Source organism: Nuphar pumila, chromosome 15 (assembly GCF_984573655.1).
Source record: "Nuphar pumila chromosome 15, dmNupPumi1.hap1.1, whole genome shotgun sequence".
In the NCBI taxonomy this organism is placed as follows: Eukaryota; Viridiplantae; Streptophyta; class Magnoliopsida; order Nymphaeales; family Nymphaeaceae; genus Nuphar; species Nuphar pumila.
This window is the reverse complement of record NC_143263.1, coordinates 9,003,882-9,017,244: the sequence shown is the minus strand read 5'-3', so window position 1 is coordinate 9,017,244 and position 13,363 is coordinate 9,003,882. Positions and strand designations below refer to the sequence as shown.

The following is a 13,363-nucleotide window of genomic DNA, read 5'->3' as shown; positions in this document are numbered from 1 at the left end:
AACCTGTTCCAAAGAATCAACCATCCCGTGAGTAACATGTTGTAATCGGATGATCTAAGAGCCGATTTCCACTAAACTAAACATGTAAATCACGTCTGTAGGTAATGTCGGCATGAGCAAATATTAACCCTATACATATATATAGAGTGTGTGTGTAATATTGAGAATATAAATGAAGAATATTGAGAATGTACATCTAGAAAGCTGTTAAATTTTGAAAAACTTTACTTCTTTACTAACATTTTCAAAACTAATAAAAATTAATAAATTTGTTTTTTATAAAATACAATATTATATTGATTATAACTATAAAACTACTATAAAGTTGGTCATATTTTATATAAATGAGTGCATAATGAGCTTATTTTAATCAGGTAACTCTGGGATAGATATGCCACAGTGGCATGACATTTTTAGTGTGACAAGTCAGACACAATTATATGCTGAGACAAATTTAATAGGTATATACCAACAATACTTTCATATTTTTAATAAAAAATATTCTTAAACTTTAAAATATAAACAATTTAATAGTTTTTATTGCTTAAAAGATTAGAAAGACATGTATCCTCGTGTCATATTTTTCACATGTCGAACTCCAGTTGTTTATCGCATTGCATCCATGTTACTATACATGACATAAATTTTAGGTGTTATTAGAAATCCTCACATAGGGCGAAAGAGGATAAGGTCAGGGGCACCCTTATCCGTAATACGTCAGAAGAAGTCCTTTTGATGCTGTTCGTTCTTGTCATGAACGGCATCCCAAACACCACGATACTTAAACTGGTCGCACAACATTTTTCAGAGCAATTGATGCTCTAAGTGGATGGTAATGCCCTGTTTGGGAGCCGACCATCCACAATGGTTTGGCTTTAATAGTGCAGTTGATGGTGGTTGAGCTCCTTTAAAAGTCTTCAATGGTTTGGCTTGGTCAACTAGGAAGTTGTAAAGTCATTTGTCAACTAGGAAGTTGTAAGCCACAAGTTCACGTATGGACCCAAATTAATAAAGTACAAGAGGGACTGCTGAGTGGCTCGTATGGACCCACATGATGGTCCAACAAGGAATTGACTCCCTTGCTTCCCCAACTATTTAAACTTCACACTCACAGATCGAGTGAGAAGGGGTTCTTGCACTGCTGAGTGGCTCAGTCATGGGGAGAGTGAAATTGTTCTCTCTTGTAGTTTTCTTTATGCAATATTGGACTCTCTTGCTGTCCAAAGAAGTGGGTCGTCCACAACAACTGCGAGCCCAAGCTGAAGCACTTATCAATTTCAGGGACAGTCTCAAGTCTCACCATCCCAACCTGAATTCATGGTCCCTGCACATCAACTCTACCAATAGTGACCCATGTGTTAATTGGTTCGGTATAGTCTGTGATGAAAATAGAAGGAGCGTCGTCCAGATCAATCTTTCAAACACAACTCTAACGGGTACGCTCCATTCCATTAACTTCTCAGCCTTCTTGACTCTCACAGCCTTCAATCTCAGCAGCAACAACCTTTCCGGATCGATTCCAGAGGGGATTGGCAGCCTCTCCAGTCTCTCCTACCTTGACTTGTCTAGTAACCACTTCTCTGGGACAATCCCTGAGGAGATAGCAAAAGTCAAGAACCTGCAAAACCTAGATCTCTCTGCCAACTTCCTCGTAGGTTCCATCCCTACTTTGATTGGAGAACTTTCCAATCTCACCATTCTATACCTTTGGGGGAACAAGTTGACCGGGTTCATCCCACCTATAATAGGAAACCTCAAGACCCTCACTGATTTACAATTGTCTAATAACCTTTTTACCGGTACAATACCCACTTCTATAGGAAACTTGTCCAATCTTCAGATTTTATACCTTTTTAACAACCATTTGACTGGACCCATCCCTCCAGAAATAGGAAACTTGAAGGGTCTCACTGATTTAGAGTTATCCGCTAACTCTCTTACTGGTCTAATACCTGCCTCTATAGGAAACTTGTCTAATCTTGTGATTTTGTACTTTAATGACAACAATTTGACTGGACCCATCCCTCCAGAAATAGGAAACATGAAGCGTCTCACTCAGTTAGATTTATCTACTAACTCTCTTACTGGTCAAATACCTGCCTCTATAGGAAACTTGTCCAATCTTGACCGTTTGCACTTCTTTCAAAACAATTTGACTGGACCCATCCCTCCAGAAATAGGAAACTTGAAACGTCTCACTTATTTAGCGTTATATAGTAATTCTCTTACTGATCTAATACCTGCCTCTATAGGAAACTTATCCAATCTTGTGATTTTGTACTTTTATGACAACAACTTCACTGGACCCATCACTCCAAAAATAGGAAACTTGAAGCGTCTCACTGTTTTAGCGTTATATAGTAATTCTCTTACTCATCTAATACCTGCCTCTATAGGAAACTTATCCAATCTTCAGATATTACACCTTTCTGACAACAATTTGACTGGACCCATCCCTCCAGAAATAGGAAACTTGAAGTGTCTCACTGATTTACAGTTATCTAGTAACTCTCTTATAGGTCTAATACCTGCCTCTATAGGAAACCTTTTGAACCTTCAAAATCTTCAATTAAGTAATAATCATCTATCAGGATCCATACCATCAGAAATCTGCAATGGCGGGCTGCTATCTAAATTTAGTGCTTTGAACAACAAGTTTTCTGGGCTTGGACCGAGAGGCTTAACAAATTGCAAAAGCTTATCGAGGCTGAGATTGAATGGGAATCAAATCACGTATAACATAACAGAAGCTTTTGGAGCACTTCCAAGCCTAGCATACGTTGATTTGAATGACAACCAATTCTTTGGTGAGTTGTCATCAGATTGGGGAGGATGTCACAATCTCACACACTTGGGTATCTCTAGCAATAATTTAACTGGTGCCATTCCATCATCAATTGTGCATATGGCACAGCTACAGGAGCTGCAACTTTCTTCCAATTTTTTGAATGGCGAAATTCCTACAGAAATAGGTGCATTGAAATCGCTATCTAAGTTGAACTTGAGCAACAACCGATTTTCTGGGAGAATACCACCTGAGATAGGAAGGTTAGTCATGCTACAATGGCTTGATTTGTCAATGAATAATCTTAGTGGAGACATACCACAACAACTTGAAAGTTGTGCCATCTTAATCAGTGTGAATCTGAATCACAATGAGTTAAGTGGAACAATTCCATTTCAAATTGGGAATCTGGCATACCTACAAATTTCATTAGACCTTAGCGGGAATGCACTTAGTGGACAAATACCCGCACAGTTCGGGAAACTAAGAAACCTGATGAACTTTAACCTCTCTCATAATAGACTCTCAGGTGTAATTCCCTCATCTTTGGATGGAATGGTCAGTTTGACGTCAGTTGATTTCTCGTACAATGACCTCGAAGGTCCTCTACCAAGCAACAAAGCATTCTTGTTGGCTCCACCAGAGGCATTTGAAGGAAACCATGGTCTGTGTGGAGAAGCCAAACAAGGCTTACGCCCTTGCAAGTCTTTCATAGACATGAATGATCGAAAGAAAGCAAGATTTCTTCGAGTGCTCAAGATAGTTCTTTTTTCTGTTGCAAGCGCACTTGTGCTTGTTAGCATTGGGATTTATGCCAAATGTTGTAGAGCTCATGTTAAGAAAGAAGGAAGCTACCCAAAAGAGAATAATGGTGGGGACTTGTTTTCGATATGGAGTTATAATGGAAGACTTGTTTATAAGGATATCATAAAGGCCACAGAGAATTTCGAGGACAAGTATATCATTGAAAGAGGAGGGTTTGGAACGGTTTACAGGGCAAACCTTGAAACAGGTCAAACTTTGGCTATTAAGAAAGTTGATCAATCTGAAGGAGATGCTATGATCAATCATGAAAGTTTCATAAATGAGATCAAAACATTATTGAAAATTCGTCATCGGAATATAGTAAAGTTACATGGATTCTGTTGGCATGTTAGAAACATGGTTTTGGTGTACGAATACGTTGAAAGGGGAAGCTTGGCAAGCATGTTATGTTGTGATGAACGAGCTGTCGAATTAGACTGGGCTAAGAGGGTGAATATTATAAAAAGTGTCGCCCATGCCTTAGCCTACATGCACCATGATCACTTGGAACCAATCGTTCATCGTGACATCTCCAGCAACAACATTCTGCTCCACTCAGATTTTGAACCTTGCATATCTGATTTTGGAATTGCAAGGTTGTTGAAGACTGACACATCTCACAGGACCAGGCCTGCAGGAACCTATGGCTACATTGCACCAGGTATGTGTTTTAATATTATTTATTTACTTCAGCAAGGCTGATTAAAAAACACCTCCTATCACCGATTACACAAACGCTGGACTCAGTTGGTGTACACCTGGGAGGTCCCTTGCCCACTCAGGTGTACACCTAGCTTTGACCTTGCAACAAGGGACATCCCTTATGGATTTCAATCTCATCATCTGGTACATAGTGTTATTTGAAACTTTACAACTTTAGACTAAGGGTGACCAAGCATCATCTTGTGAAGGGTTATGTCAGAAGGACGTGCCATTTAGATTCCCATGATTAGAGAGCACAACAGAACACATTCTTTTTTAATTTGGTAATTAAAAACTTCTATTTCCTTATGTCCTATTTTTCAAAAAATCTATAATTTTTTTTAAAAGAAATATATGAGATTTATATTGATTGAAAGAAGTAGCACATACAAAGAAAGAGAGATCATAAGAACAAGCTAAATCTGAATGAAACAAAAAAGGTCAATTTCAAATCGAAGGCCACTTTAAACTCAAATGTGCTTTCAGTTCCCATTTAATACAAATTTCAACCTGCATGACTGAACAAAAATTTTCTCTGAAGGAGCTCACAGGACCTTGCTTGTCACTCACCATCTAGTATAGAGCTTCATAATTCTCTTGAAGAATAATATCCTCAAACCATAGGTCTTAACAAAAAGATATAAGCCCCCCATTGCCTATTTTAAGCTGGATCGCCTGTAGGAAATCATCAAGTAATTTAATCCAACCCTTTCAGATTCCCGAACTACTACTCTTTTTGTTGTTGGGCCCCACAACTGACTGGGTATATGTAAGGGTGTCAACCGGTGGGGTTTGGTTTAGACCCAGGTGGAACCAGACTTGGACTAGATTTTCAGGTATGGTAACAGGTCCAAACCCAACTGGTCTAATCGGGTCTACTATAAGATTAACCATACTCGAACCTGATATGAACTAAATAATATTTTTTATCATTTTTACATTGAAAAATTGCAGGTCTTAATCGGAACTTGGGTTAGGCCCGGGTTTGGTATAAAATTTCACAAACTATACCTGGGTCCATGTATTAATCGGATCATTGGGTCCAGACCCGAATCTTAATTGGGTTTTCTTATTTGTCACCATACCCGGACCCTATAGGGTTTGATCCATGTCGGGTCTGAGTAAACCCGACCGTTGACACCCCTAGGTATATGGGAAAGATGGTGGGTGCTCAGGCATCACAAATGTGCAGTGCGCCACACACACCCCCACCCCCCCCCCCCCGCGCCTCTTTTTATGGAAGGGGGCAACCACTGCATGGCTCCCCTCGGTAAGTCATTATAAAGTGTTTTGCCCCAAACACTGGATCTGCTCACACAGACTAAGAAAGGGAGCAGATCCCGTGATTGGGCCCAAGTATTTTCTCTAGAAAATCGATATTAATGTAGCAATTTGTTGTGTTTTGTGTTTTACATAGAAAATCGCTAATCCTAGTAGCAACTTTCTGTGTTTTCATTTTACACAGAAAATTGCGTTTACATTAGTGATTTTCTGTGTTTTGTGTGTCGGGCCTGATCACCTAACCACACCTCGACTAAACATGGTTCTAACCATTTAGCATTTGCATGTAACAATAGCTGTAGGGTTTAAAACCCGTGTTTTCATACTGATAGCCATCATCAAAATGCAATTGAAGCATAAGTAATCTGATAAGAATGTATTGATTAATTAATCAAAGATGATGTTTGCTTTCGCAGAGATCGCATATACCATGCGCGTAACGGAGAAATGTGATGTCTACAGCTTTGGGGTGGTGGCACTTGAGGTCTTAATGGGACAACATCCAGGGGAACTCATATCATCCATATTAAATCAACAAGAATTAAGGCTTGGAGATATTTTAGATCAGCGCATTTTGCCCCCAGTGGGTCAAGTTGCAGAGAAAGTGACCCATGCTGCAACACTCGCACTCATGTGCATACAAGTGAATCCAAAGACTCGGCCCACTATGCGTGATGTTTCACAGCAACTTTCTGCGAAAAGTCCACCACTACTACCTGCTTGAGAGCTTTCATTTTCAATAAACTTGTGAACCAACCGTCCCAGTTCATGCTCATGTAGTTCCATTCTCTTGCACTTTGAGAAACACTACTGCACAATACCATTGGGGTAGCCTGTTTTGAGAAACACTACTGCAACGTCTATATCGATCTATTGTAGATATTTCTTTTGGAGTACTTCAGACTTTTCAAATACTATTATAGCAATCAACTCATGTATGGGTAAATGAGCCAAGCTTGGCCTATTGAAGCAGCATAGCTTTTAGACAACGCTATGATGAATGGGTCATCTCAAGATGAAAGTGCTGGCAAATGAGCCAAGCTTAGGTATGCAAATGGGTCGGATACAAGATGGGGTTTTTGTAATTTATGGTTGTTCCAATCTGAATTCCATTTGAATCCTTATGTATTTAGTTGTTCTGGATCCAAATAGTTTGCATCCCTACAAGCTTGGAATGTTTATGTTATAGCCCAGCTCCAGTTCGTCATTAGCCAAGCTAAGACACCTCAGCTCAAGCTCATGATGAGCCAAGCCAAGGTGATCCATGAGCATATCCCTACATGGAAGACAGTGAATATGTAGAAATGACTCTCTCTCTCTCTCTCTCTCTCTCTCTCTCATCCTACTAAACTGGGTTGCCACTTATCTTACATGCTCCTATCACCAAAAATGGAGTATACTCTTTATTTTTTTTTTTGGTGGGGTTGGGGGGGGGGGCATGCGAATTGATCATGCATATAATTCACATTTTATTAATCACTATTTATGCATGATCCATGTTAAAATTTCCTTAAAACCTATTTTTATCGTTAGTTTTGATAAACTGCATTGAATTGAATTTTATCATAAAATCGTGTTTTTCAAAGCTTTCCCAGCATTTTTAGTGTTTTTATTAGATTTAGAATTTCTTTAATGTAGTTCAATTAGTTTAAGTTCGTATTAGCTAAATTTTAATTAGTTTAGTAAGTTTTGATTTTTAGAAAAACATGTTTTTCAAAAAAGACTTTGTTTTGAAAATTAGGGAAAATCTTAGGACTCTTTTTGAAAAACCTGTTTTAACCTAATTAGATCATTATAACTACATCTTTTCCAGCCATGGTGGCTGTTTTTCCAGCAGCCCCTTTGCTTCCCTTGCCTCTTGCCTACATCTTTCCTTCTCCCTTCTTCTTCTTCATAGTCGGTTTCTTCTTCTTCTCTACTTGTACTTCTTCTTCCTCTTCTTATGCTTTATTTCATCTATCTTCTAATTCCTGTCTTCATCGGCCCTTCTAATCATCGTCGCCACGGTAGCGTGGATGCAACTGGATTGACCACCCTCTTCTTCTTAATCCCTGCATCGAAAGCAAATCACGGTTTGCCTCTTTCACCGTAGTTAGTTGCATAGCATGAGGCATAGCATCATTTGATTTTTTTATGATTCATACATGTCATTTAGGTCTGCATACATAGTTTTAAAGTTGGTATTTGGAAAAGAAAAAAAGTAAATAATAAAAAAAAATGCAAAGTTCGTTTTTACTAGAATAGACGTTTCTTTGTTTAAGCATTGATCAATAATAGTTTGTAGGTAATTCGGTAGTTAGCATAAGGCTGTGTGTATATATATATATATATATATATATATATATATATATATATATATATATATATATATATATATATATATATATTCTTCTTTTTTTATTAGTTCTTGCTCAGTGTAGGTTAAATTTAGTTCAGAGCAGATCGTTTAATGCATTCACTATTGTTTCTTTTTGCAGATTCATCAAGTATAGCTTTTATAATCTAGCCGATAGGTTGTTTTTTTTAATCAGCATTTTTTTTAGAGTAGCATAGACTAAAGCTAACGTCTGTTATTTTACCAGTACAAAATCAGTCCCTTATAATTCCAGAAATTTTCTTTGCATAGATTAATTGAGAAATAGGCGCTTTAGGTCATTACTGTGTTTTTTATAGTGGTGTCGTTCAACCGAGTCTAGTAGTAGTGTTTCCTAATTTAATCCCTTTGCAATTTATTTTCTTTTTGTGGTTTTTGTTTATAATTAACGTAGGAATAATACTACAGTTAAGTCAGTCTAGATTAGAGCAGATTTGTGTTTTGTTTTTTTTGTAGGTTGTCATGTTTAAGTATCAATTATCATTTATTTTCTTTCTTGAAATTTTAACTTCTGCGTGATTGCGTTTTGCCATAAATAACTCAGTCTTAGATTAATTAGTTGCACTAGTTAGTTCAAATCACGTTAATGTGTGTTAGCTGTGTGTTAAATTTGATAGTAGATCGGATTGTTAGTTAATTCCTCCATAAGTGGAGTTATTGAAATATCAATAGTCGATGCCTTCATGTAGTAACGTGACCTCTCACGTACATAGCTCAATTATTTTATTACATAGTTCTATTTGTTTTTTTTTTGGGTATTAGGGTCAGCAGGTTTGTGTGTCATATCTAGTTAAGTTAGTGTAGTTTTGTTTCCATCCGTGATTAGCATTAGAGTTGTTTGAAGCAAATTTACCAATTTTTTATAGTCTCTATTAGCTGATCTTGATAGTTGTCGTTCATGTGATCTACATGTGCATAGTAGATTAATTAATTAGATTAATTTTATAGTTCAGCTGAGTATGTTCATGTTCTTTAGTTCTTTTGTGATTTAGGAACTTTTGATTTCTTGAAGTAGTTAGATTGTTAGTTAGTTTCTTGAGTAGTTTGTAGAAAATAGCTTTTGAATTCTTGTGTTAGATAGTGTTGCTATTTGTCATCTAGTGTGAGTGGTGCATTTATAGTTTATGTCTTTACGTTGCATTTTTGTGAATTTTTGTCATATTTTGTATCAATTTTCCTATAGATTTTTCGTTTCTGATGCTTGTTTTGTTTTTGCTTTTTGTAGGAAAACGGGTAGACATGCAACAGAGCCTTTTTTGTGCCCTCGAAGTACCCTCTGAGGTCTCTTTAGGCCCTCAGGGAGCCCTTAGAAAAGCAAAAGTTCAAGAAAACATGCATTACCTCAAGAAGGGACAGGAAGACTCAAAGCACTAAAGCCTTTGCTTTTATTTTTAAATTAGGATTTTTAATTATTTTATTTTATTGGGTCTGTAATAAAACCATTTATTTATTTTGTTAAGCCATTTGTGTAGGGCCGTACTCTCGTAGTTATTTAATTATTTTTTTTCTTTATTTTGGCAATAAAGAGTAGCGTAGTTGTGTGTTTGAATGAGTATTTTTTGTTCCCTGAGATCGACCCGAACTCCACCACTTGTGCGAGCCGATTTTTATATTTTTGGTGTCTGGCTTTCACTGGATTTTCATTAAAAATATTGTTTTAAAAAGTATTTTCATAAAACTCACACCATGAAATAGAGCACAGGTTTCTATGGCGAAAGTTAAAGTTTCTTGATAGTTTGACACTCAATATGCCTTCTATTTTGAAAGGCAAATATTATTAAAAATATCTATCTATTGGAGCATCATTTACCTTAGGTTGCTCTCTCTCTCTCTCTAAACAACCACGGTTGTCAGCCTCTTCTATTCAAACACGTCGGCAACCATGGCTGACAGGTTTCTCATTTTAAATACGTCGGCTCTCAAAAAATAGAAAGACAACAGGAAAAAAGAAAACAGGAGGTGGATTTACCTCTGGTGGCCATCAACGACACTCCAGTGGCTTTCTCACTCTCCCTTGCTCTTTCAAACTCTCTCAATCTCATTGTTCAGTGAGTCAGAGAAACTCACCGTGAGGGCTATTTATAGAGCCCTCTTGGTGAGTGAGGATAAGCCTCACCCTCACCCATAATGGGGGGTGAGGTTTATCCTCATCCCCTTGCAGATGAGAAGAGAAACTGGTTTCTTAATCGTTTTCCCCAATCTCATCTCACTACAAGAAAAATGCTAATTAGCGACGAAAATTTGCGACAAATTTTTTGTCATTTGTGATGGATTAGCGAGAGAAAACTATCAGTCGCTAAAATTGAAAATTAGCATCAGAATTTTATCATCGCAAAATCAGTCACTAATTAGAGACGGATTAGCAAAGAAAAATTTTTGTCTCTAATTAGCGATGGATTAGCGAAGAAAAAATTTTGTCGCTAATTAACAATGGATTATCGAAGGAAAAGTTCGGTCTGAAACTAAGTCGCAACTTAGCGATGGATTAGCGACAGAATTTTTCTATCGCTAAATAGCGATAGATTTTTCTATTGCTACTTTTCGATATAAAATGTCCCATCTACGGATCAAAATTGTTTCTTTGCTCTCTCTCTCTCTCTCCTCTTCCGCCAATCCACCACCTTTTCTCCTTCGTCGCTCGATCCTCCTCTCCGTCAACCATCCTTCGAGCAGACGTCGGTGATTGAAGCCGTCAAACGCCACCTCTGTCTCCTTCTTCCCTGTTGGCACCGACGACCACCCCCTCTTTGATCGTTGCCATCTACCCTTCTTCCCTCAACGACCCCATCGACGACCCACCACCTGTTCCTCCGGCTCTGGTGAGCTCGCCTCCCGTACCCTCGTGCCTCTCCCTGTCTCTCTTTTTAACCTGTCGGTAGGGGACTCGCCCCCCTACTTCTGATATTTTTTGGTAGGGGGGCGGAGCCCCTCTACCATTGGTATTTTCCGACAGAGGGGCGGAGCCCCCCGTGCCCTTGTTTAAGCAACAACCATAGGGGGATCCTTCCCCCTGCCATTTTGTTTGCTCAGCTGGCAGAGGGAGGAGCCCCCCTACCGCTGGTACTTTTTGGCAGGGGGCTCTGCCCCCTACCCTTGTTTAAGCAAAAGTGGCAGGGTGATCCGTCCCCCCTGTCATTGTGTTTGCTTGACTGGCAGGGGGCAGAGCCCCCCTACCGCTGGTATTTTCTGTCAAGGAGGCAGAGCCCCCCTGCTCTTGTTTAAGCAATAGTGGTAGGGGGATCCACCCCCTACCGTTCTATTAGCTCGGTTGACAGGGGGCAGAGCCCCCTTGCCGCTGGTATTTTTTGGAATGGGGGCGGAGCCCCCCTGCCCTTGTTTCAGCAACAACGGCAAGTGATCCGCCCCCCCTGCCATTGTGTTTGCTCGGCCAGTAGGGGCCCCGACTGTTATCATCGCAATTTTTTTTTCCTCCCTTGCGAGAGAGAAACGAATTTCGCGAGTCAAACTCGACCAAAGTTTTGAAAATGGTTTTAAAAATTACTCGCCTCCGTTTTGAAAATTTGCGGGAAAATTCCGTGGAATGGGATCCGCCTGTCGGTACGAGGTTCATCCGTTCCTGGCGCCTTTACCAGGGGTAATTGAACCAAGGACCAATTATGTGCTTTAACTCGACTCAAATATCTAAATTATGCTCTATTTTTCCTAGAATGCACAAAGAATCAGGCTTGTGCTATGAAATTTTGAAAATAATGCAAGTTTGAGAAACATGATGTTTGCTTTGGAAAATTGAAATATGCTGGAAAAATGATTGGAAAAGTACTTGAAATTGGGATTCCTGGGAAAATCATTGAAGTTCATTGAAAATCAGAAATTTGCATTGGAAAGTGATTTCTCAGGAAAGCTTAAAAATCTGAGAAAATTGGTTTTGAGATTGGAAACTTGGAATTGATTTTATGAGAAAATGGATTTGAGAAATGCTGGGAAAATCAGGAAATTCATTGGAAAAGGGTTTCTGAAAAGGAGAATGAATTCTCAGGAAAACTGGGTTCTCAGGAAAATAGGAAATCTGAGAAAATCGATTTTTGAAAACTTGGGATTTTGAAATTTGAGAATTTTAAAACATTGGAAAATCTTGGTGTGAACTTGGGAAATGCTTTGAAATCTCTTTTGAAAACTCAGGATTTTGAGAAAATCAGATCCTGTTCTTGAGAAAGCTGAATTTTCTGAAATTGAAATTGGAAAATGAATTTGAGAATAATGCAATTTGAATGATATGAATGAATGAATATGAATTTGAAAAGGAAATTTCATTGAGGAATTGGGAAATCCTTTTAAAACTTTAAAAAATGCAGTGCATTTTGAAGTTAGCCTAAGTGTGTAGGCTGAATGTGGCTAATACGAAGATCATAAATCTTGGTTTTCTTCGTATTCTGACTATGGCCATAAATACGAATCCCACCGAGTTTATAAACTCCATAAAAGCTTGTGCACGTGCCATTCGTGTAAACCATAGTGAATTTGAAATAATGTGCATGAATCATACATCACATATTAAAATTTTGCAGAAATTAAACTATATGCAATGCAACCCTATTCTAAGCAGAAATGTAACTCTTATTCCAAATATTACATTGATTTTTTACATTGAATTGAAATAAAAGAAATAAAATGGCTAAGTCTTCTTCTTGAATATTCCTGCAAAACTGGAAAATAAAGTTAGCACAAAAATGTAGGTTTTTCTGAATTTATCCGAAAATATGAAAAATTATCGGATATTATTCAGATATAAACCCAGATTCATACCCCCTTTGATATAAACATGATAAATAATGAATAAATTTCAAAAATAAACTTGAAATTCGAAATTGGGGTCAAAATGACCAAAATACCCCTGATGACCTTGAAATCAGGGTTTTCTGAAAGAATTTTTGTAAATTTTGGAAATTTGAAAATCAAATGAAATAAATCAAACATAATATGATAAAATATGATGATATGCATGAAATTTTGGAGAATTAGAAATTGAAATTTCGAAATTTAGGCCAAAATGTCCAAAATACCCCCGATAACAAGACTATGGCCTTGAAACCAGGGTTTTCTGAAATAAATTTTGTAAAATTGAAAAATATGAAATGAAAATGACATTAAAATTAACCCTAATATGATTATACATGCTTATGTACATGATAAAAACCCTAAAATGGCGAAAATATCATAAATATCAAATTTAACCTGATTTTCGCCTGATTTTCGCTTCTGAATTTAAAGATAAACTAACACATGGAGCAAATGAACTTGGAATTAAACTAAATTTGGCATAGACACCTAACATAACCCTAGAAACATAATGGATCTCGAAAATCTAATTTTTTTATATTTTTAAATATGGAAATTCAAATAAAAACCCTAAATTTTGTGATTTTTGCCTAAAATGTTGATTCTAAAGGGGGTTTAGG

The 13,363-nt window shown here is 37.7% G+C and overlaps 1 protein-coding gene and 1 long non-coding RNA gene across 2 annotated transcripts in view; one reads left to right on the top strand and one right to left on the bottom strand.

Moving 5' to 3' along the window:
* Positions 1-13,363, bottom strand: part of LOC149814395 (uncharacterized) — a 202,812-nt gene that overhangs the window by 89,472 nt on the left and 99,977 nt on the right. The gene's annotated exons all lie outside the window — the stretch shown is intronic.
* On the top strand, positions 1,157-6,721 carry LOC149814398 (uncharacterized). Its single transcript, XM_089989836.1, has 2 exons — positions 1,157-4,250; positions 5,989-6,721. Exons 1-2 carry the CDS (start codon positions 1,157-1,159, stop codon positions 6,294-6,296), a joined length of 3,402 nt encoding a protein of 1,133 aa, XP_089845962.1. The 3' UTR covers positions 6,297-6,721.